The sequence below is a fragment of the Ochotona curzoniae genome, unplaced genomic scaffold, assembly GCF_017591425.1.
Source record: "Ochotona curzoniae isolate NIBS_2020 unplaced genomic scaffold, NIBS_Ocur_1.0 contig_430, whole genome shotgun sequence".
Taxonomy (NCBI): Eukaryota; Metazoa; Chordata; class Mammalia; order Lagomorpha; family Ochotonidae; genus Ochotona; species Ochotona curzoniae.
The window spans coordinates 22,314,134-22,339,211 of record NW_024466219.1 but is presented as its reverse complement, the minus strand read 5'-3'; the positions used below and the strand labels follow the sequence as shown (position 1 = coordinate 22,339,211).

The 25,078-nt window shown below is 41.1% G+C and overlaps 1 protein-coding gene across 1 annotated transcript in view; it reads right to left on the bottom strand.

Annotated features, from left to right (window-relative positions):
- CENPF (centromere protein F) overlaps window positions 1–25,078 on the bottom strand; it is a 53,083-nt gene that overhangs the window by 7,558 nt on the left and 20,447 nt on the right. Inside the window, exons 10-17 of the mRNA XM_040985674.1 lie at window positions 23,094–23,216; window positions 15,894–16,029; window positions 10,252–13,598; window positions 7,148–9,115; window positions 5,183–6,055; window positions 3,271–3,423; window positions 2,705–2,867; window positions 1,258–1,728 (exon numbers count right to left, since the gene is read on the bottom strand). Coding sequence (XP_040841608.1) covers window positions 1,258–1,728; window positions 2,705–2,867; window positions 3,271–3,423; window positions 5,183–6,055; window positions 7,148–9,115; window positions 10,252–13,598; window positions 15,894–16,029; window positions 23,094–23,216 — 7,234 coding nt within the window. The remainder of the gene's footprint in view (window positions 1–1,257; window positions 1,729–2,704; window positions 2,868–3,270; window positions 3,424–5,182; window positions 6,056–7,147; window positions 9,116–10,251; window positions 13,599–15,893; window positions 16,030–23,093; window positions 23,217–25,078) is intronic.

The window sequence follows — 25,078 nt, the reverse complement described above, 5'->3', positions numbered from 1 at the left end:
GAGCGTGGTTTCTCAATCACTCCCATCATTCCCCTCCACAACAGGCACTGACATGACTTGACAGCCAAAAGAAAAAAGGCAAAGCCCGGCACATTAAGCCAGCAATCGCGTACACTCCAGAAGGGCACTCAAGGCTAACCAAAGCTGTATTTTTTTTAATCCATTAACACAAATAAAATGCATCGATGAGACACATGTAACTATTTTGGGGCTACAGTTAGAGTGCTACTCTAGCAAACTATGGCAAAGAACCAGTTTTGATTTTTGATAGAGGAGGATGAGCTCCAATCTAACAAAAAATGAAAGAATGATTTTTATAGAACAGAAAACGAGGAAACAGAGGAACCAAAAGATTCCATGTTTACCTATTGCTTTGATGTTAAATGTTAAATTGCTTGGAAGATTTCTACATTTTTTACTTAAAGCTTCTGAATATATTTTTTTAATCTTTTACCAGTAATAATCAATTCATAGATTGGCACTACTCTAGTCACACTTGGGATAGCACCGAGTTAAAAAAAAAAATATGTCTGGTCAGTTGCCCGAGCCAGGGAACCAGGGTACCAGTGATACTGCATCCCTTTCCAGCTCACTTATACTGGGATAGGCAAGGCTCAAAGTGGAAAAGTACGAAGGATGCCCTTGCTTTGGGATTCTTCAGAATGGAAACATCAAATCCTAAAATGGGTTGATAGTCATTTTTCAAACACACCAGCTCTTTTCACAGTGTAACAGAAGTAGCTCAATCCTAGTCATTTTTTCAGAACAGAAATGAAAGCATACATTGGCAATTTAAAGGTGGCCCATGGTTTCTGAAGATCAACTGGAAGTGTTACACAATAATCTAAACAGTAAATGTTTCTGAGCCTGCCACGATGGTTCAATGGGTAAATCCTCGCCTTATATGCATCAGGATCTCTTTTGGGGGCCGGTTCTAATCCCAGCAGCTCCACTTCCCATCCAGCTCCCTGCTTGTAGTCTGGGAAAGCAGTTAAAGATGGCCCAACACCCTGGGACCCTGCCCCCACATGGGAGATCTGGAAGATGCTCCTGGCTCCTGGCCTCAGATGAGGTCAATTCCAGCTGTTGCAGGTTACTTGCAAAGTAAACCAGCAGATGGAAAACCTTTCCGTCTTTCTCGCTGTAAAATCTAACTTGCTAATAAAAAATAAATTTTAACAGAAAAATTAAATGGCTTATATGTGAATTTGTGTATAGTACTTCAAAAGAGCACAGATGTTTTTAAGTTGGGCCTACCTTTTTTAACAACTTCTGGAAGTCCTTCAGGCTCAAACTCGGTGTGTTCTGTGTCCGCTACAGGGTGAATCCTTTTTGCAACTTTCCGACTTTTCTTAGAAGACATCTCTGGGGTGGAAGGTGTTGATCCTCCCCCAGACTCCCAGATCCCACTGGACCTTTGCCTCTTGCCTGAAGCTTTCTTCTGGCTAGATAACTTCTTTTCATCAACAGAGGGGACTGGAGACGGTGCCGGGACAACTGCATTTAGCAAAGGAGACCTTCGGAGACTGGGTCTAGGTTGCTGTGAAGTCAGACGAGCAACCTGTGTCTCCAGCATCTCTTTGGCTTGCTCCAACTTTTCATGAGTTATAAGCAGAGAACAGTATTTGTCCAAATATTCATCTGCCTCCTTGGTTTTTTCTTCAAGAGTTTCTTTCAGTTCTTTCATCTCAGTCATTAATTCATCCACATTAACATCTACAATAGTATCTGTCCACAAAAAAGTGACATATCACATGTAACTTGATGCTCATACACACAACATTAGTCATTTTCAAGTAGACAATTTTTGATTTGTTCTTTATGCACATATTCTTATAGTTTAAACGACTGTTATTTGGCAGGTGGCTTATCAAGTTACTTTTTCTAGAACACATGTTAGTTTAAATAAAAATACACTCAAATGTCAAATTCATATTTTTACCTAACCCATTCAACTTTAGAATTTGCTTTATGAAATTAAATGAAATGATCCTTTATTTTACAACATCCATTCTTTCTCCCATACATTCTAGTATAAGTGAACAAACAGAGTTCAGACAAGAGTATAAAATCTCTGCTGTATGAGTTCAGGAGACAAGATGGAACCTGTGACAAGGCAAGCCCAAATACGTAACTCAACTAGTGCAGGCAAGGTAAGAGATTTGCAAAATAAGGTTAAGATGACACCTTCTATCTGGCATGGCTGGCTTTAAAACTAGCCACTAATTACTAATTCTTGTTTGACTCAGCCTGCACACCCAAGACCTAGCTCCAAAACGGCATCACACTCCTTCCATCTCGCCAACTATGAAAATGGACAAAAATCAATGCAGAATCAACTAGTTACAAATTCTGGATGCCAATTGAGATGCCAATCTGATGTTGATGGATAAATTACCAAAAAAGCACATCACCATGAAAAAAATCTTCTCAGATCAGCTCACTAGAAAAACTGCCATTAGCTATTTGTCTCTTAGAACAGAGGAGTGACCATTCTACTTAAAAAAACAGGTTTTATCCCAAATTTTGTAATAATGGCATGGCCAAGTACCAACTTCAGAAATTGATACCAAATATAAGCACAAAATTCAGAAACTGGCACCAGATAACCACCAAATATCAGCGTTCAGTGACAGAATACACCCTAAGCATATTACCTCACTATCAGAGAACAGCTTGGCTAGTGGGACCCAGCTAACAGTACCTGATTTGTGCTTCTCCCGTGTAGCTTCAAGTTGAGAAAGTTCTTTCTGCAACATTTTCTTTTCCTCCTCCAGCTGCTTACAGGATTTGAGCAACAACTTTATCTTCCCCTGGGCATGTTCATTTTCCTTCTTCAATTGATTTACACATTTCTGATTATTCACCTAGACAAAAGTAATTCCATTTAAGCTTTCAATTTCTCCATCTAAGCATATGGAAAAAACAATTGAGTTGTAACCGGGAATCATAAACTGGAAACTTAAAAATTATTCTATTCAGAACTTCTTTAAATACACAAAACAATTCTGTTTCCAAAGTCTCCCTAATAGACAGTGTGGATTTTGTCTTAAGTGCTGTGAGTGTAACACAGTCCTTAAGAAAACATCCCATGGTTCCTACGGGTTCCCGATAGTACTAAATGCTAGAGAGGACAGGGATTCTGACCATGACATAAGCTCAGCTTCATTCCTCCCAAAGCTGGTGAAAGTTTAGTGCACCACAGAAGATCATACAAAATCAACAAGGAGATCCTCTGCACCCAGTCACTGCAGCATAATGAAATCTTACTTTGTTGGTTTGTGCTTCCTCCAACAGTGTTTTTAATTCTTCCGTTAGTTTCTCCTTCTCTGCAATGAAACCTTCTTTCAGCTCTGTCGTTTTCTGGACCAGCTCCTGAATCTCCCTCTGCTGCTCAGCTTCCCTCAGGGTCATTGTGCTTACCTGAAATTGAAACTTTCATTAGGACATGCTTTTGGCTGCTTGCTTTGATCAAATTGACCACTCCGCTACAACAGCGTGTTCAGGACATTTACCTCCACCTTCAGTAATAACGTGCAGCCTGGCTAATCCCCTCTACTACTAATCCACTCAACGAATATTCTCAGAACCAGTAAGCTTATCTTTCTTCTCAGCAATGATCTAGTGACACACAGCTATCAGCAAATGAATAATAAGCACAGATAATATTACTAATTCTTAACATCTTTCATCAAGCTATTAATTTGAGTTAAACTTAAACATGAGAATATTGTATGAGACAGAATTAAGTTTTTATCAGTGCTTGGACCTCTATAAATCCCCTACTGCCATACTAATCTATAGGAAACATGCCAAAGATTAGTCAAACTCAGGTGAAGTCCTATTGTCTGCATTTATTCCTTGAAGTTGAAAAAGCCTAGCTTAGTTTATCTCATCCCTACACTCACCGCCATCTCTTGAACATGTGTGAAATCTTAAATTCTCAAAAAATACCATGAAGATAAATTGTATTTTCTGAATCTTATTATTCCTTCACTGGGAAATTAATGATAAAATAATTTGAAATAACCTTTCCTACATCAATAAATATATTGGGCCAAAATTCAATCGTTAATAAGTGAGCCTCTAACAAAATAAGAGACCATGAAAAGAGAAGATGCACATATCACACAATACAAGGCACAAAATCCTCAAGCACTTCAGGACTCCATGGCCACCGTCAGCTAAAATCACTTAGTAACTTTACAAGGGTTCTCCCAAAGGAGAAAGGAGTAGAGTGGTACAGAGGGATCCTTCCTGACCAAATTGATGCCCATTATACTGCTGACAGTAGTAGGATTCAACCACAGAGGAAGAGGTTACTATTCTGATATACTGCAAGAGAAGGAAATAATTAAAACCAGGAATGCTATATAATCCAAAGCATGTTTTTAAGGGTTTATTTATTTTTTAGATTTAGAGTCACAGAGAGGAGAGCTACATCTTCCACCCACTGATTCGCTTACCAAATGGTGGAAATAGCCAGAGCTGAGCTGGCTCCCATCTGGGATCAGGGTCCCAAGGCTTTGGGCCATCTTCCAGTTCTTTCCCAGGTTACAGACAGAGGGCTGGACAGAAAGTGGGACAGCCAGGACTAGAACTGGTGGCCATACGGAAAACTGGCACTAGCAGGCAGAGGATTAGCTTGCTATGCCACCATGCCAGCTCACTAACCAATATCGACATCAAGACTAAAATCTGATATCTGGAGAAAGCATTTGGCACACAGGTTAAAACACACTCTGCAGGCCAGCACATTACAGCTTTTTTACCTTAGGGCCTGACAACATGGGTGACCCAGATTGGGTTCTGGATTCTAGGTCCATGGTTTGACCTGGTTAAGTGCCAACTATTGCAAGCATTTGGGGAAAAAAAAATTAGCAGATAAGTCATCTTTTTTGTCTCTGCTCTTCAAAGAAAATCTTTAAAAACGCTGCCTTCCCCCCTTCAATAAAGAAACAATTAAAAAATTGTCTAACCAATGAAAATATCGCAAACTGTGACGGAGCGGTTACTACCAGAGCTTGAGTAGGAGTTCTCAGTTCAAGACCCCACAAGCCTAAAGCCTTCCTAAGCATCTGACCTGGTGTGCCAGACACTGCCTAGAAGGAAACACAATTCATAACCTGATGTGCTATGCTCATGGCAATACATTTAAATGCAAATTTAAAAAGCCACTTACTTTTTCAGCAAAGGACATTTTTTCCATCCTTGCCATTTCCAGTTCCTTCTCCAGCTCTTTGTAGGAGTTCTGCTGTGCTTCCAAGGAGTTTTGCAGAGTGTCACTTTTGCATTGCAGCATGTGGGTCTTCTGCTCCAGCTCCCCTGTGAGAGTCTCGATTTCCATCTTTTGCTCTATCAGAAGTTGTTGTTCTCTTTCCGCCTGGGCCAGCTTGGAGGCAAGCCGCTCCTGGTCCTGAATTTGATCTTTTAGCTTCCTGATTTCTTGATCCTTCTTCCCCAGTGTCTGTTCATTATCATCTACCTTTTGCATGAGACCATTCACAGAAGACTGCAAAATAACGTAATTATTTTTGCTCTCATCAAGGTCTTGTAACAACCGAGTTTTCTCAAGTTCCAGAGAGTCTACTTGGCTACTCAGATTCTGTCCTTTGGTCTTCAATGTGTCTCGGTCATGACACAAGCCTACCATTTTCTCATTGAGCTCTTTGAATTGTGTCTGTAGCATCTCCAATGCAATTTCAGACTTTTCCTTAAGCTGTGTTTTTTCTTGCTCCTTTGCTTGCAAAGCATTTTCAAAGGAAGAGTTGAGTGTTTCCAATTCTGATACTCGCTCTTGTTCCTTCTCTAATGCTTTGGTCAAGCTTTCTTTTTCTGATCTTGTACGGACAAGATCTGATTCCAAATCTCTCAGCTCTGAGGCCATCTCTTCTACTTTGGCTGTTAGGGCCTCGGCCTCTGCTTTGGAATTCTTGACCTCAAGAAGCACAAGCTCTTGATTTTTGGCTGACAGCTCTAGCTCTTTCTCTAGGTTCTCAACCTGACCCTTAAGCAAATCAGTGTGAAGCTCCCTCTCTTTCAGTTGTTCCAGGACCTGAAGTTGTTTCTTTTCACCAGCTTCTATTTGTACTTTCAGCTTTCCCATGTAACTTTTCAGCTGCTGTACTGCCTCCTTTGGTGAGTCCAGGCCTTGTGCTTGAGCCTCCCAAGTTTCTTGGTCATGACACAAGCCTGCCACTTCCTCATTGAGCTCTTTGAATTGTGTCTGTAGCATCTCCAATGCAATTTCAGACTTTTCCTTAAGCTGTGTTTTTTCTTGCTCCTTTGCTTGCAAAGCATTTTCAAAGGAAGAGTTGAGTGTTTCCAATTCTGATACTCGCTCTTGTTCCTTCTCTAATGCTTTGGTCAAGCTTTCTTTTTCTGATCTTGTACGGACAAGATCTGATTCCAAATCTCTCAGCTCTGAGGCCATCTCTTCTACTTTGGCTGTTAGGGCCTCGGCCTCTGCTTTGGAATTCTTGACCTCAAGAAGCACAAGCTCTTGATTTTTGGCTGACAGCTCTAGCTCTTTCTCTAGGTTCTCAACCTGACCCTTAAGCAAATCAGTGTGAAGCTCCCTCTCTTTCAGTTGTTCCAGGACCTGAAGTTGTTTCTTTTCACCAGCTTCTATTTGTACTTTCAGCTTTCCCATGTAACTTTTCAGCTGCTGTACTGCCTCCTTTGGTGAGTCCAGGCCTTGTGCTTGAGCCTCCCAAGTTTCTTGGTCATGACACAAGCCTGCCACTTCCTCATTGAGCTCTTTGAATTGTGTCTGTAGCATCTCCAATGCAATTTCAGACTTTTCCTTAAGCTGTGTTTTTTCTTGCTCCTTTGCTTGCAAAGCATTTTCAAAGGAAGAGTTGAGTGTTTCCAATTCTGATACTCGCTCTTGTTCCTTCTCTAATGCTTTGGTCAAGCTTTCTTTTTCTGATCTTGTACGGACAAGATCTGATTCCAAATCTCTCAGCTCTGAGGCCATCTCTTCTACTTTGGCTGTTAGGGCCTCGGCCTCTGCTTTGGAATTCTTGACCTCAAGAAGCACAAGCTCTTGATTTTTGGCTGACAGCTCTAGCTCTTTCTCTAGGTTCTCAACCTGACCCTTAAGCAAATCAATGTGAAGCTCCCTCTCTTTCAGTTGTTCCAGGACCTGAAGTTGTTTCTTTTCACCAGCTTCTATTTGTACTTTCAGCTTTCCCATGTAACTCTTCAGCTGCTGTACTGCCTCCCTTGGTGAGTCCAGGCCTTGTGCTTGAGCCTCCCAAGACTCTTGGTCATGACACAAGCCTGCCACTTCTTCACTGATCTCTTTGAATTGTGTCTGAAGTATCTCCATTTTAGCTTTAGACTCTTCTTTTATTTCTATTTCTGCTTGCTCCTTTTCTGCTAACAGGCTTTTAAATGAAGAGAGCAAATTGCCTAATTCTGACACTTCACCTTGTTTTACCTGCACTTGTTCTGTGAGACTGTCTTTATCACGCCTTACTAAAACAAGATCTAATTCTAAAGCTTTCAGGCTTCTAGACATTTCTTCCATTTGTGCTTTTAGGTTCTCTACCTCTGCTTTGGAATTCTCGGCATCAAGAATCACCAGCTCCTGGTTTTCTTCAGACATCTGCAATTCCCTTTCAAGGTTCTCAACTTTATCCTTAAGCAAATCATTCTCGCGTTCACTTTCTTTCAGTTTCTCTGTGACATGAAGGTGCTTACTTTCGTCTGCCTCAATGCGGACTCTCAGCTTCTCGATGCCTCTTCTCAGCTGATATACTTCCTCTTGAGTGGAGCTCAGCCTCATTGCGAACTCACCTTTCTCCATTAAAGCAACCTCCAAGGCCTTGGAGGCAGTCAGCTTTTCCTGTTCTACTTCACTCAGTTTGGCCTGCATGCTTTCAGATTCCCTGACCAGTGATTCTTTCTCTTTATCTAAAAGCCCAATTTGGTGTTCCAGCTCACACTTTATCAAAGACAGTGCCTGTAAGCCTTTTTCTGAACTCTGCAGCTGCTCCTGGAGATGAGCTTTATCTTTCAACCACTCACTCTCGTCAGAGGACAACGTTGGAACACAGCCAGTTTTGACTTGGACCTCGGCCTTCTCCACCTGAATGGGGTGGAGACACTCTGCATGGTGAGCCTCCAGTTCTTGCATTTTCTCCCTCATCTTTTCAGACGTCTGATCCAATGCTTTCTTTTCTTTCAGCACAGTTTCTAATTCTCCATGAAACCGGTTTCTCTCACTAGTGACCACAGTGAGTTCTTCTTTAAGACACACAATAACTTTCTGTTTACTGTCATTATCTTTCTCTAACTGTAGCTTCTCTGCTTGAGCTACTTCTAAGTCCATTTTCACCGAGAGGGCCTGCTGCTCAATGCTAACTTTCTCAGCCTTAATCATGTTCAGCTTATTTTCTGCATCAAAACATTTCTCCTTCCAGTTACTGCCCACAGTCACCTTATCTCCAATAACTTCATGTGAAGACTTATCTGTGCCTATTTCTAAATCAGAACAGAGGTCTTCAGAAGTCTCTGCCCTCTGGGGTAACTCGTGGTTGTAAGATAAGGATTTCAATTTTTCACTTAAATCTGACTTTTCTTTCTTGAGTTCCTCAACGACTTTTTCCAATTGGGTACATGTTTCAATATTGGTTGTTAGTTGTATTTCCTGCAAATTGAGCTTTGAATTTAAATCTTTAATTTCATTCATCAAACTTTCAGCATTTTTGTCTTGGTCCTCTATGGTATGAAGTAATCTCACATTCTCATTTGATACCTCCGTAATCTGCAGTTGGAGGGTCTCAATGGTCACCTGATTCTCTAGGAAATCCATAGGTACCAGAGCATCATGAACAGAAAGTGAGGATTCAGAAACGCATCCTGAGCTGTCCTGGGCGTTGTCTTCCCCTGGAGCCTCGTAACTGACTCCTGAGGACTGCTCCCCAGGCCACTCCTGTGTACGCCTGACCACACCAGTCCCAGGGAATTTCTCAGTCTCTAGGCTTGGGTCCTGCTGACCATCTTGATCACAAGTAGGAGTGTTTTGCTTAGGTATTCTTTCTATAGTTTCAGGATTATTCTTTTCTGATTCTTTTATGTCACAGCTATTGCTTTGGCCTTGAAGAGCCTGTAAAAATAACATGCAGTAAGAATGTATTTCATTTTTTAAGAGGAATCAAGATAGAAATGTCTTAATTATTAAAGAACTGACATCTGGTCTCTGTTAAACTATCTTTTCAAATGGCATCCTTACTCCATCCTCATTGCTCAGACATTCAACACAATTAAACATTCAGTAGGTCTCTCCCATATGCAAGGCACTGGGTAAAGGATTTATCATTAAGATAATCCTGCCATTATTTTGTTAACCAAATTGTAACATATTCCTCATATTTTCTTCCTTAATAGAAATATTGTTATCAGTCTACACAGGAAATATCTCATGACTACCAAATAGGAGTCCAACAAATTCTGCATGAAACATTTATCTTCCATTTTCAGTAATCACACTCATGACAACAGCCTTAAGGAAGGTAGTAACATTGAAGGACCACATTCTCAATGCAGGGACATCACAGCATTTATGTACATTCTTGGAAAATTATATATTTGAGTCTCACTTTCTTCTCATCTGTAAACAGGGATTTGCGGGTGAGACTGCCACTGCAGTAGACAAGGGGGACCAAGTGGAACTCAAATATGGCCAAGTATTATTAATATTATCACTACCAGTTAAGCTGATGGATCAGAAATGAAAAAGTTATATAAGCAACTCATCACATATTCAAGCAAAAAAAAACTTTCTGTAAATGACTTATATTAAATCACAAACTAAACCACAATCATTATAAAATTACTCAATATATAGCTTGCAATTTCGTAACTATAATATTACACAAAACCTGAAAACATATTATCATTCATAAACTAACCCAGAATAAGAACCTACACCTATTCTAAAGACCTTCTGACTCCACAATAAAATTTTCTCCAAAATTTGAAAATATCATAAGAAGTGTACATATAACAGCATTTAAATGTGATTACTATAAAAAAAAGTTTATTCCTCAAATCACATTATTTATTTCCCCAAAGTTCTGGTTTACTTTGGGAAAAAGTTGTTTTGATTTGTTTTCCTTTTATTTCCTTAAACACTAAAAATACTCTATTTTAGGTTTCATATGGATTTCAATTCAACATGTGTTGAGTACATACACTAGATGTGTAAACAGAAAAAACAGCACATTAATCTTAGGCACTTACTTCTTCTAGGTCGGTACCAAGCAAAGACCGAGAACTCAAGTCCAGTCTTTGTAGCTCAAGCCGTGCAACTTCAAGTTCAAGGGACAAGTGTTCCGTTTGCTTCCTTTCTGCCAGCAGTTTGGCCTCCATCTCCAAAGTCACAGTGGTCAGCTTCTGTTGCCACTGCTCATTTTCTGACAGACACTGCTTCCTAAGGCAGGCAAGTCCTTTCCTTTCAGCCCTCAGTAACTGTTCAAGCTCTTGAATATCCTTATTTTCCATAACCCCTTGACTTTTGATTTTCCCTTCAAGATTCTTGAGGGACTGCAAGTGCAAGTGACAAAGAGTTTCAAGCTCTTCCACGGTCTTCACTGGGGCAAGAGGGGCTTCTCCCTTGGTCAGGTTCTCCTGCACACTGCAGCAGGATACCTCATCCACATTAAACTGGTTTGCTGAAACACTGCCATCCAAGTTATTCAAATGAAATGACTGTCCTGTCTGTTCTTCACAAAAAGACAATTCTCCAAAATTGCTAAGCCTGGGGCTATGGCCAAAGAATGACCTCTCCTTAGGTCCCAACTTCATCTCTTCTGTCAAGTTATCTTGAAAGTTTCTCAGATTCACTGGCAACAAACTTTCTGTCTTTGAGCAGTCAACACAGGACTGGAGCTCTGACATCTCAGAGCTCATTTGACGGTTCTGACCATGTGAAATTCTGCGTTCCCTTTCCGGCGATGAGAATATATCCTGTAATTCAGCAAAGTGTATTGGAACTTCTTTGCTGGACGATGTCATGTTCTCAAAGGAATTATCCAAAGGATTCAAGCACATACAATTCTGCTCCTTTGGTTGATCACTCAACTCACCTTCTGGCCTTTTTTGCACTAACTCATCTTGAAGAAAACCATTTACATCATTTAATATGTTATCTTCATTTACTGGTTTCTCTGTCTCTTCTGCCATTTCAGTAGTTGCTGTGACACATTCCGATCTTGAATCATTCAGCTCTGATAACAGTTCATGTTTCTCAACCAGCATGTCATTCATTTTTTCCAGCTTCCCTGGCTTGTCCATTGCTGTCTGCAGAGAGCAATGCAAGTCTAGATTGCCACTTTGACTTGTTGACAACTCATGGAGCACTGAAATATACTTTCCTTCTGCATTTACTTCACAGTCTTGAAGGTCACTCATTTCTCGTGACTGACAGCCCTGCACATTCTCAGTTTCTACTGGTCCTCTAACTGTCTGTAATTCATGCTGTAAGCACTGTTGTTCCTTTTCACTTTGCTGAAGCTCAAAATCTGGATTTCTTATAATAGTTTCTAACTGAATCATTTGTGTGTTATAACTGTCCACACTGTTTGGGGGAATGTCTTTAAGTTCAAGATCCATTGGAAGTTGGAAACCACAGCTATCTACTTCATTCTCTCTCTCTTTCACAGAATCCCTAACGGGGACCAATTCCAAATTTTGATGCTCATGCAGAGGTTTTAACTTACTCAATCGCTCATTCTCCTGTAGTAAGTCATTAACTTCCTTTTGCATCTGACTCTGTCTGTCCCTTAAGCTCGTAATTTCTTGTTTCAATCCATCAGCCTCGTTCTTAGAACGGTTTTGGAGATCTGTCATCTCAGATCTCAGCTGCCGCTCCACCATCTCCAATTCCAGTATCAGTTTCTGGTTTTGTTCTTCAGCAGAAGCCAATTGTGTCAAGATTTCTTGGTGTTCCTTTGTAAATGTGTCCTTCAGCTGTTCCAACTCGTGTTTTCTGCTGTCACAGACAATGGTGCATTCATTTAACAAGGATTCTAATTTCAAGTTCTTTTCTTGTGCTGCTTTGTATTTTACACTAAGATCTTCAAAGGCATTTCCAGTTTCTTCACACCTTTGTAATAAAGTAAGTCTTTCTTGCTGGTACTGAGCAGCTAACTCTGACAGAGTTTTCTCTCTTTCCTCTAAACAGTTTGACAAATTCTCACTTTTTTGGAACAAGATTATCTTCTCTTGACTCAAGGTTACATTAATTTCCTTGAGGGTCTGATTCTCCTGGGTCAGCACTTCGATTTCTTTTTTATTTAGAGAAATGACAGAATTCATTTCCTTTTTCTCTGAGGTGAGGGATTCAGATAAGAGCTGCAGCTCCTTTAGAGAGTCTTCAAGTAAATGATTACTCTTTTTCAACTCTTCCATCTCTGCTTCCTCCCTTTCTAATTTGTCATTCAAAAGTTGCAGCTCTTTTTCCTTGTTGGCGAGAGCGACCAAAGTTTCTGCCACAGCATTCTGGTGAGCGGAAGTGTCTTCTTGCAATCTACTAATGCGCTGACTTGTTTCAGCCACAAAGCTCTGATGCATCTGTTCTGCTTTACTGAGGTTTTCTTCTATCTCTCCCTTGATGTGCACCAACTCCTCACAATGCTTCTGCAGATCTGAGTTCATCTGCTTTTGAGACTCTAATGAAAATTCAAGTGAAATAACTTTATTTTGTAAGCAGGATGAATTTTTAGGACTTTGTTCTGCTTCTAAATGGCATTCATGTTTTTCAGAAGGCACAGTTCTTCGTTCTCCCAATACCTTTTCAAAGGACTTATTCACTGCAGGACGTTGTTCCAATGCTAGAAGACTTATCCGATGATCCTCACTTATTGCCAACGAAGGATCCTGAAGGCTCTCATACTCATCACACATGCGCTGGTAGCACTGGCCATCAGCCTTCATCTCACTTGAAAATAACTGAAGTTTGTGTTCCAGAGCTTCAACTTGTCCAGTAAGCTGAGATGTCTTCATGCACATATTTTCTATTTCTTTCTTATGCTTCTGATCTGAAAACTCAGCTTTCTGCTGTAGTTCCACATAAGCTTGCTTCTGAGCCTCTATCTCCATAGACTTGCTGTCTATCACATTGTGAAGGTTTCTGATCTCAACGTTTAGGTTTTCTCTCTCCATCTCCAGTGTTCTGACTTTCTCATTATACTCATCACTTTTTATTTGCTGAGTCTTGACGCAGCTTTCTAAGTGATTGATTTTACTCTGCAAGCTTTCCCTTTCTGATTCCATCTGACTGACAAGTTTCTCATGTTCACTTTTCCAACTAGAGAAAACTATTTTCTCCTGTTTCAAGTCTTCATTTTCTTTCTTTTTTAACTCCAAAGCTCTCAGTAAAGCTTGAGACTCCTCCTCGATCTTGGCTAACTTATCGTTCAGTTGTTCAATGTGATGCTCTCGTTTCCGCAAGAGATCCTGAGAACAATCTCGCTGCTTTTCCAGGTCAGCCAGGGTAAGCTTCAGTTTATCCAAAGTCAAACAGTTTTCTTGCTGATTTACTTTTTCCTGAAGATTTCTTATTGTGGTTTCCTGAGAGGCATTTTTGGCTATTGAAAAACAAAAAATTTTAAATACTTAATGTATGAGAATTATAAATTCTCGAAATAAAATAAAGAAAAAAGAAAATGCCAACAAACTAACAGCTCCTGTAGCGCTGTCTGTAAAATCAGCATGGTTGCTAGGATGCCCCTGGGATCACCTGACTACATGCACTTACAGACAATAAAAAAAATGGTTACTTTGGGGCCATGTTGCGGTGCAGCACATTCAGTTGCTACCTGCAATGCCAGTATAGCATATGATCACTAGTTTGAATCCCAGGGCTCTGCTTCCAACCTAGCTTCCTGCAACTGTACCTGGGAAAGCAGAAAATGGTCGGAGTACTTGTCCCCCTACCACCCATGTGGACAGACCAGGATGGGCTGGCTCCTGGCTTCAGCCTGGCCCAGCTTCAACCGCTGTAGCATTTGAGAGGTGAATCAGTAGATACAAAATCTCTGTTTCTCTTTAAAAAATATGTATTTGAAACACAAAGTTATAATGTTTTAAATTTAAAAACGGTAACTTTCAGGAAGTAACATATTGGTTAATTTTCTTCTTAGAAGCTTAGATGTTATCATATAAAATACCAAGAGATTCTTTTCCTAAGCATTTGAATTTTTCCTCTCTTAGTATATGCTTACATTTGTGCATTTTTCCATTCTTTGGGAATATTTACTCAAAAAGAGAAAACTAGGACAAGAACATCACTGAAGTGAGAATATCCCACTTGTCTCCATCGTAATTTTTCACAAGATTTTTTTTCTTTCTTCATGCATTTGAAAGCAGACAGACAGTTCCCATGAACTGGTTCCCTCCTCAAATATCTGGGATTCAGGAATTAGTCCAGATGTCCTCCACAGATGGCGTGGACTCAACTCTCAGAGCCGTCACCTGCTACCTTCCAGAGTAAGCACTAGCAGGAAGAATTGGAAGTGGGACCAGGACTCACACCAGGCACTCCAACATGAGATATGGGCATGATAATTCACAGGCCAAATGCCAGCCCAACCTCTGGAAAATTCCCACGTCTCAGAAAACGAAACAGCTCTTTCATCAGTTTAGCCAAAAACCCAGGATGTTATATTAACAGTAGCTCTTCAGGTCTGCATTTGAATATTCTTGAGGAGCAACAGCATCCATCATCTCACCCCCTCGAGTGGGGATGATGTCTGAATAGGAAAATCTGAAATTTCCTCAAATACCACAAACCAATGGTTTTCTACTCAACAACTCTCCTGTACCCACCAGATCCTCCCTGTCAGGAATAACCACACCATTTGCATTCAACAGTGAGGGGAAGGCTTCATATCCTTCAAGTAGAGAAGACAAGTTGACAACACCAACCACAGATGACCTGGGTGGGATGTGTGATGATCTCAGATGTCACAAACAATGAAAACAGTACATGCTTCTAATCCAATCATCCCAGTCCACTACTGAGAGCTGAAGACTTAATGACACGCTGCCACTGGGGCTTTAATTTACTTTGCTTTCAAGGATCCCGAACAATGACACTTGTAACCAACACTGAATCCTTCTCTTACAGTTTCCCTCCAGAGACTAAATACAGGCATTTTTAACTGTTGCCATGGAAAAATGCAAAGCTATCTAAGGGAGACTGGAATTTTTAAAGCAAAATAAGGGAAGTGTGGCACACACTTCACAGGCCAGAATTAAGACATTCTAAATCAAAAAAAAAAAAAAGGACACTCTGGATGTGCAAATGCCCAAGGAAAGAAAAATCAATGTAAGATAAAGACATATGGCACAAATAAATAAATATGGGACAAATGGTAGAGTCATCTGGTGCACATAGCATAATTCTCTGGAAATAAAGTAAGGTAATAAAATCACTCAGTCAAGCAAGTCACCCACAAGCAATGGCCATTAAGCGCCTAAAAAACATGCATTTAATATAGGGTTTTTCCATTATAAAGCAGACAATAACAAGCAGGATGAGCAGTCTGGATATACCCAACACACACACTTGAGACCCAAAGAACAGCACTCCCGGGTGAGAGACAGAATGACAATTTTGCTTTGTGTGGAAAATATTTACCCTCTGGTTTCAAAGTGCTGCAAACCAGGCATTTGGGGACTCAATATGTTCCAATTAAAATATGTCCAACTATCACGATGGAAACTAAAGTGTGGAAGAGGGAGAACTCCACATCAACTTCAAATGTCCTTGTGGGTGAATCTGTGGAGAATTCAAGTTACGTTCTCTTTCGTGCTGATGCCATCGCCTTCCCTCCTGGGGAAGAACTCACAGTTAACTCGGAAACACTAAGTTTTCGCACCTTTGATCTCTTCGACCAAATTCTGGCTCTGGTTTAAACACTGCTTGACCTTCCTGAGCTCCTCCTCGAGGTGGCAGGCTTCTCGCGCCTGCAGCTCAGACTGGCTCTTCAGCAGCCCATTTTCCTTCTTCAAGTCCTGAAAAAACATTCAGACTGGTTACAATCAAATGCTCACCAAACTACAAATTCTGGCTTCACAAGGGTTCCTGGCAAAACTGTTTATACATCTCATTAGGGGAAGGATCACACAGTCCCTTTCTCTTGTTACTGTTCTTCATTTATTGATTTGAAATGGAGAGAAAAAGTGGAGCTGGGCCATGGCACAGTGGGCTTCGCCTGTCTGCAGCACCAACGTCCCGTTTCGGTGGCAGTTCATATCTGGGCTGTTCCACTTCTGATCCAGCTCCTTGCTTATGGCCTTGGAAAGCAACCATAAGCTCAGGTCCCTGCCTCAATGTAGGAGACCCAGAAGAAGTTCCATCTCTTCTCTTCGGATCAGGTCAGTTCTGGCTACTGCAGCCATGTGAGAAGCGAACTAACCTTTCTCCTTCTCTCCTCTGTTACTCTGTTTTTAAAATAAAAGTAAATCTGAATGAAAGAGATAGAAGGGGGGTGTGGGAACCAATTGTTTCAACTGCTTGGTTCACTCCAAATGCCTGCTACAGCCAGAGCTGAGCCGATTGGGGAGCAAATCAGCAGCTGGAAGATTAACTCTCCATTTCTCTCTGTAACTTTGCCTTTCAAATGCCTTTTAAAAAAAGATTTATTGGGCCTGGCGGCGTGGCCTAGCGGCTAAAGTCCTCGCCTGGAATGCGCCGGGATCCTATACGGGCGCCGGTTCTAATCCCGGCAGCTCCACTTCCCATCTAGCTCCCTGCTTGTGGCCTGGGAAAGCAGTCGAGGACAGCCCAAAGCTTTGGAACCCTGCACCTGTGTGGGAGACCCGGAAGAAGTTCCTGGATCCTGGCTTCAGATCGGCATAGCATTGGCCGTTGTGCTCACTTGGGGAGTGAATCATCAGATGGAAGATCTTTCTCTCTGTCTCTCCTCCCCTCTGTATATCTGACTTTCCAATAAATAAATAAATCTTTTTTTAAAAAAAAAGATTTTTTTTATTAGACAGATATACAGAGAGAAGTTTTTTTTTTATTGGAAAGACAGAAATACAGAGAGAGGATACAGAAAAATCGATTCCACAAGTGGCCACAAACAGCCAGAGGTGAGCCAATCCAAAGCCAGTATCCAGGAACCTCTTCTGGGTCTCCCTTGTGGGTGAAGGGTCAAGAAGGGAGCTGGATGGGAAGTGGACCAGCCTGGATATGAACCAGTGTTCATATGAGCTCCCAGGTATACAAAGCAACAATTTAGCCACTAGGCTATTGTACCAGGTCCTCAAATGATTTTTTTTAATAAAATAAAAAACAAACCTTCTGACAGTACATATGTCCATTAATAAGGCACAGAAGAAAAAGTGTATTTATAAGATAGGAACAACAAAATCTCCCAAGTTCCTATCAGATTTGAATGATATAACATAAACTTGGGAAGATTTGGTGTATTAACAACAACAAAAAAAATGTCAAGATTTTATTTTTTATTACAAAACCACTTTAAGGTTTGTCGTTATGGGGTATCTTTACGGTCAAACTCAGCTTCACCTACAATGGAAATCTACAATGGTAGTGTTGATGTGGTGCATAGAGTTAGTTTGCTGTCTGAGACATCCACAGAGAGCAGATCAGCCAGGAACTAACTGCTGAAAGCACAAGACGGCCCAAGTGCCCGAGCTGATGAGCTCCTGGGTTCTCTACACTTTTGACTCTGCTTCCTGTCAGTGCGTCCGAGACACGGCACACTACAGCCTACATTGTGGCTTTCTGCCTCTCAGGCAGATCGGGTGGAGTTTTTGGCTCCTGGCTTCACCTGGCCTTAGCTTTGGCTGTTGTAGATATTTGGGGAGTGAGCAAGCAGAGAGAGATCTTTTGCTATCACTTTGCCTTTCAAATAAACATTTTTTTAACCAGCAATGAAATACTAGCAAGTTTTAAATATAAATAAGACAGAATCATTGCCATCAAAATACCTACCCCCAGCAAGGGATGACGACATAGCAATCACTTAGTGCACACCAGGATGTGCAAAATACCAAGGTGACACTAGGCGTGCTGCGGTCAAGGCGCCAGAACTAACTCTAGGTGTGAAATCTGGGCTTACTAGACTTAGAAACGGGTTCTGCAGGTACCACATCAAGTCCACACCCAGGCATCAGTGCTCAACAAAGCAGCAGAAACATATATGCAATTCCATCATATTCAGTAGAGAAATCTGAGTTTTTCTGAATCTTAAACCAAGCCATGTAAACATTCCAAATAAAAATTTGTGTTTATTAACCACATAAACCTCCCAGACTAAACATCACAACCATTCTATCCAGACTTAAAACTTTCATTCACTTTAGTCACCGATAAGTAATAGTTCAAAAACATCACATACCCCACTCTGGACCACACAGAACTGGCCCACATGACTGAAAACTGACAAAACAAGTGGATCACATTTTTGAAGGGAAACAAATGTATAAAGCTACCTATTTTTAAAACTGCACCTTAAAAATGCTACAAGTATCTCTCTGAGAAATACAGGGAAAATGTTAAATCTTAAAGAAACAATTAAGACCCATCCTCCAAAATGCTACTGCACTGTTAGAAAACAGATGGCCCTGGCATCGCTTGTTGGAAGGCTGCCTTCAATTATCAGTCTGGTTACTACCGGCAGATGGGTACTGATGCAGCAAAGCCAAATTCAAGAAGAGGGAGAATCTGGCTGGTAGAATGTACTTGAAAACTTGCTGGCAGCTGCTCTGTTCGTGTATATACATTCGTTTCATCATTAAAAGAAGACAGAGTCCGTTGTAGCTATTATACTCCTCGGCCTCCTGTGTCCTGATCCTGCCTCCTCCCTTGCACAGCTAAACCCATGCTCTATCAAATTAAGATATCAATCAAAACTAAAGGGCCTCTTCAGATGATCTCAAAACTGAGTGGCGAACACACCAGCTAGTGTCAAATTTTGCAAGGAAAGACCACAAAAGGCACCACAGTACTATTGATTTAAATCACCACTATTAAACTATAGAAACTTTATTTTATTCAGGCCCAGAAAAACAGCCTTTCAAATGAGATCACAAATAAAAACACCTTTAAAGTACTTTAACAAGAGTAATGGAGCATTAATAAAGGCATTTCTTCCCAAAATTTAGTAGTAACCAGATCTCCAGGAACAATGCTAAGATCAGGCAAATGAGAACATCAAAGAGTAACTACAATGGAACTGGGTTAACTTGGTATGCTGCATTTTACAGTATAAGAAGTATGCTGACCTTTAAAAAAAACTATCAAGTCAAAACTAGCAAGACACTGTGTGCAAAGCTGGGTTTATCCCAGCAGACAAAAACATAAGAAAAAGGAGAAAAGGGATGAAGGAATCAGGAAGGAGGGGAAATTGATGTTCATGAATCTGTTGGTCTCTATCCATCTCTGTCCATAACAGGATATTTCAATGGATGGAAAGCTCAATGGAAAGATTAACATCGTTCTCTAGTCTGGCATTAGCTTCGTAAATATTTGTCTCTAACGAAGAAATATTCAGCCAACCCTGGGACCAGCAGGCTTATAATGCCACAGTTATAACCAACCCAAGAATTTTTAAAGGCCAGAATTCAGAAAATTAACATCTGAAAATGGATGTGCAGGCTTTCGTCCATCAGCAATTAGTTTTCCACAAAGCTACAGCCACTTAAGACTTGATTGGGTAGCTCATTATCAACAATGAGTTAAGCATACAAAGATATATTCTCCTAGGCATCTCCTGCATCATCATATGATTTGTGAAACTGGGCACTTCTCTGGAAAAAACACAACAAAAATCCCTATTACCACAAGCCAGCACTAGAGCTTAGCAAGTAATTCCACACAGATCAGCTTCTGTTTAGGGGCAGCAAGGGAGGCATCATTTCCTAGGGCCAGACAAAACAAATTTCAGATACTGTGTGGCATTTCATGATCCCATCCATGAATATAGCTTAATATGTCCCTTGCCGGGGCCAAGCCTATACGCATGAACAAGGGTAGATGCAGAGGAGGCATTTTCCTCCTTCTACCTCATCATTGCTGCCCGCCAGGCCAAGTCCTGGAGAACACTTAGTGCAGCACGGAGTCCTATTCTTGGAAAGAGCCCCAAGCAAGTTTTTCCCTCATCCTGCCCATCAAATAATGGTGTTTCCCTGCCAAACCCCAACACTACAGGCGCTGGCACTCGACATCGGAGGAGCAGCTTTTCTAGATGTGCCATTCACTCTGGTATTAAATGTTAAACTTTATCCTTGATTGGACTTGTAAAGCACATTCTCAATAGCGATCGTTTTTTTACTGTGACCAGTACACTAGTTTACCACACGCAGTCAAGGACAACCGTCACATTATTTTGGCAAATCCTATAAGTGTGCTGAACTTGTTTATATTTACTTTTACATTGTGTCTGTATTAGGTAAAGATAGCAGAAGTGGTAGGGCAAAATTGTAAACCCAAAACATCCGCAATGGCCTGTCATGACTTTCTATCTGTAGGTGACAGTAGGTAATGCTTCCTAGCAAAATATCCTAACAGCTGCCAAGACCAAAGCAATGAACAGTTACACTGCAATAACCAACTCATGCCCAACACTTCATGCATGTATTTAATTTAATAATTGACATGGTCTTGGAATAGAGGGAATTTTATTTGTGCCTGGATGCAGATAAGGGACTGACTCAAAACATTGGATGCAGATAAGGGGCAGCCTCAAAGTCACTGACTCAAAATTATACAGCAAGTTGGTAGCAGAAAAGCAATGCAAACGTGCCTTCTACAACTACCACCACCATTTTAACACTAAACTAAACTGGGTAAATCACTTATCTGACCCCAATATAAAATGCAAAAACAAGCTAAACCCTTTGAAATACTGATGTTATTCCCAAAAATATATATAAACATGCAAACAGAAACATAAACAAGACAAACACTAAATTCATTCCCAAGCCCTGTGCCGGGGACACCGTCAACTGCCTTCATTTGAAAACTGAGACCCAGTGGAGACTGGAGTTACTGGATAGCCTACAGCTGATTAACCAGAATTTGAGGGGATAAACAGATCTTCAAACGCACCTGCAAGATGATGACCAGGTCACTACTGCGCCCTGGCGAGGCAAGCAATTTTACAAGTGTTTGGACCCTCTTAACCAGATGATTGTTTGACAAAATGTTTCTACGAGGCAGCCAGTCGAGTGGCAGGAGAGCTCCTGGCTGAAAGGGAGGCTCACAGAGGGAAGAGCTCGATGCCAGTCTGCCTGTGGAAATGTTAGCAGAAGCATCTGTTGGTTGGTCCCCACTGGCCAAAAGGCAAACATTTGTTTTGCTAAAACAAACACTTCCATTTAAAAACGTTTGCTGATGGAACCGTCATCTGATGGGAGTCACTTTGGTTGTAGAGCTGTGGCCCCTGACTCCAGCCTAAATCTCCCAGTGCAGCCTGCTCCCTTTGCAATAAACTTCATGCTAGCAACAGATGTGCTTGGTTTCCAAGCATGCTACGCTCTACAAAGAAATGAGGATGAACATTTAGCCATTCCTCACATGGATAAATATCTGCATTTTATAGAGAATTTTTAAAGATTTATGTATTTAGAAAGAGTTATGGAGGTTGGGGGAGAGGCAGAAAAATCATCCATCTAATGGTTTACTCTCCAGGTAGCCAAAGTGGCCAAAATCGGGCCAGGTCAAAACCAGGATTTTCATCTGGATCTCCCAAGCTCATGATTCCTCTTCCACTGCTTTTCCTAGGCCATTAGCAGGGAGTCAGATGAGAAGTGGAGCCACCGGGACATGAACCAGTACCTGTACACGATGCTAGCAGTGCACAGAGCACCTTAACCTACTTAACACAATGCCGACAATATTTTTTTCTAATCCTTACTGTCTTTAATTTTTACGGTCTAAGAAGTGACTGCAGAATATTTAAAGTGGGAAAATATTCTTTCATGCAATATATAATGGAGAAGAAACTTGCATGGTTCCTCCATTGGGCCCCTTCCTAAATTACAGTGCTGATTGATGGTTTTATTGAAATTGTTTCAGTCTATTAACTGTCCTTTAATGCTACTTGGTTAAGCCCTTTAATACCAACTCCAGGCCACTGAACCAATGCTGAGACAAGCCAGAGTAAAATGCCAGGGGTACAATCTTATCAATAGAAGTAGCAGGGCACCCTCTCAGATCCATGCAGTTTGAGAGACCGCCTCTCACATTTTGCAGAATAAAAACTAATATACAAAAACCATGCCACAAGGGCTTTCACACATAGAGCATCAATATTAGTGCTCACTGGTGAAACCAGAATAACAGAATCGCAGATATCTGATGTTTCACAAGAATTTTAAATCTAGAAATCCTTGATCTAAGTCATTCTCTTGTTCACTTACAAAAGCCTTTTGAATGACCCTAAAAAAATAAACCCATGCAGCTGGTGCTATGGCAGAGCAGGTTAAGCCCTGCCTGAAGACTCTTTCATGTGGCTACCAGTCTGTGTCTGGTTGTACTACTTCGAATTCAGCTCCCTGCTTATGCCCTGGGAAACAGTGGAAGATGACCCAAGTCCTTTGGACCCTGTACCTGCATGGGAGACCTGGAAAAAGCTCCTGGCTTTGGATCAACTCAGCTCTGGCTGTTGTGGCCCTTTGGGGACTAAACCAGTACATGGAAGACTTCTCTGTAAAATCTGACTTTCATTAAAACAAAGTCTTAAGAAATCCATGAGAAAAGGGTTTTAAATAATACACCCATCAATCATGAGAAAATTCTTTCTTTCTTCCATCCTTGCACCTCTCTGATGGTCTAAAACAATCTAAGGAGCATGTGCTCTTAATCCAAGCCATGCTTTCCTATAACCACTAACCAGTTAATAGTAACTGTATTAGAATGCTGAGTGGAAAAATAAACACATCCTATGCCATAGGAATGCACAGAACACTTTGTAATATTAATATCAACTTTTTTCTGGGAAACAGAGGAGGACACACAGCCTGGCAAACTGCGAGAATTCTTCACCGCCCATGCTTGGTGCTGCAAAGAAGGAGGCCGAGACACACGGGCGGCCCTTACTCACCTCGCTGCTTCTCCTCAGCTCGCCCTCCTGACTCTGACTTGCCTGCAGCGCCTGCTCAGTTCTCAGGACCTTCTGCTGCAACTCGCCCAGCTGCTTTTCCAGCTCCCGCTTTACTGATGTGCCCTACGGAGAAACACAAAAGTGCCATTTAATGTTCGTTACTTTTTAAATGAATACTGATTTATGACTAATAAAAAGCACATGGGATTTTAAGAATTAAGGAGATTTTGCTTAAGACAAATTTGTAACAGCTGAATATCAAATTTAAAAACAGGGTAATGCGAGCCTATGACATTACTTTGCAATAGCACGGGAGATGGAAGAGGCTGGGTTTGGAGAGGAAGCTACAAAGGAAAAAATGTACCCATTAAAAAAGTTAAATAAGAAACAATACTCTAGAAGTTAACAGACTGGGAAAACACATTTTCTGTATCCATGAAAGAATAAAAGTATCATAACCATTAATGCAACAATATATTAAGGACATCTAGAATTCAACTTACAAAACAATTCAAGAAGTGAGAGGGAACAGTATTTAGCAACAAAACTACGCAAAAACTACAAACGACTACTAAAAGGAATTATTCCAAAGATGAATCAACTAAAAAAGGACAACTTTGATTTTTGAGCTAGTAAAACCAGGATGGGATGCAGACAGGACTCCTCGTTCACATGGTGGAAAAATAAACTGCTAGAACTCCTGTAGAGAACTCCAGCAGGATGTGCCAAATGTCCAACACAGATGGTTCATGTAACCAGCAGTTTCACCTCCAGAGATGAGTCCTGTACCAACTCCAATGCACACCCAGACACCTGCCGGCATCCTCAGGATGGCAGTGCTACGGTCAACCAGTACCACCAACCTAAATGCCATCAGTAGGGGAATGGCTGAACAAACCACAAAAATCCTCACCCAAAATTGCATTCCCTTTTAGCTAAAACAATAACTCTAATTTGGAGAATGCAGCAAAAAACCAAGCTTCAATTGCACTTGAACATTTGTAAATATTATTTGTGAAAGGCTTTGGATGAAACTCATGAAATGATTAGTGTTTTGTCCTGTGTGAGGAGCTGGAGAGATTCTGAGCAGCTTGGAGAGATGAGCAGTTTTGCCCCAAGCACTCCAGGTAGAGCATCATGCATACCCAACATCAGTGTTATCTGTGCTATTTTGAAATTTAAAGAGACTCAGTGCTGGAGTTGTGAAACAGCCCGTTAGGCTGCCACCTACAAGATGCCAGCAGCCCAAACAAGTGCTGCTTTGAACCCCAGTTGTTCCACTTCCTATCCAGTTCCCCACTAGATGCACCTGGGCAGGTAGTGAAAGATGGTCCAGATACCCAAGCCACTGCCATCTGCAGGGAAGACTCAGATGAAGATCCAAGCTCCCGAGTTCAGTTTGGCTCAATGCAGGCCACTGTGACTGTGTGAGAACTAAAGCAACAGGTGGAAGATTTCTCACTGTTTCTCTTCTCTGTGACTGCCTTTCAACTAAGAAAATTCTTTTTTAAAAAAGTGACTATGCAGTAAATCTTAAATTCTATAATGTAAAACAAAAAAACAAGAAAATAAATGGAATTCCAACAACAGATGAATACCTGGGATACTGAGGTGGACTATGAAATGTGTCACCCTCTACAGCAAAGTGATTCAAGTGAAGAAAAGAATGAGCCCTCTGTCTCTCATGCTTTCTCTAACTCCACAGTTCAAATAAATCTTAAAAAAAAACAATGTGGAAAAGGGGAAAACACAGTGTCGTGGCATATCATATAAAGCCCCTGCCTGCTATGCCAGCATCCCATATGGATGTTGGTTTAAGTCCCAGCTGCTCCACTTAGATTCAGCTCCTCAATAACGCACCTGGGAAAGAGGCAGAGGATGGCACAAGTTTTTAAATCCCTGTACTCAAGTGGGAGACCCAGAAGAAACTCCTGGCTCCTTTGAGCCAGCCCAGCTCTAACCGTTGCAGCCATCTGGGGAGTGAA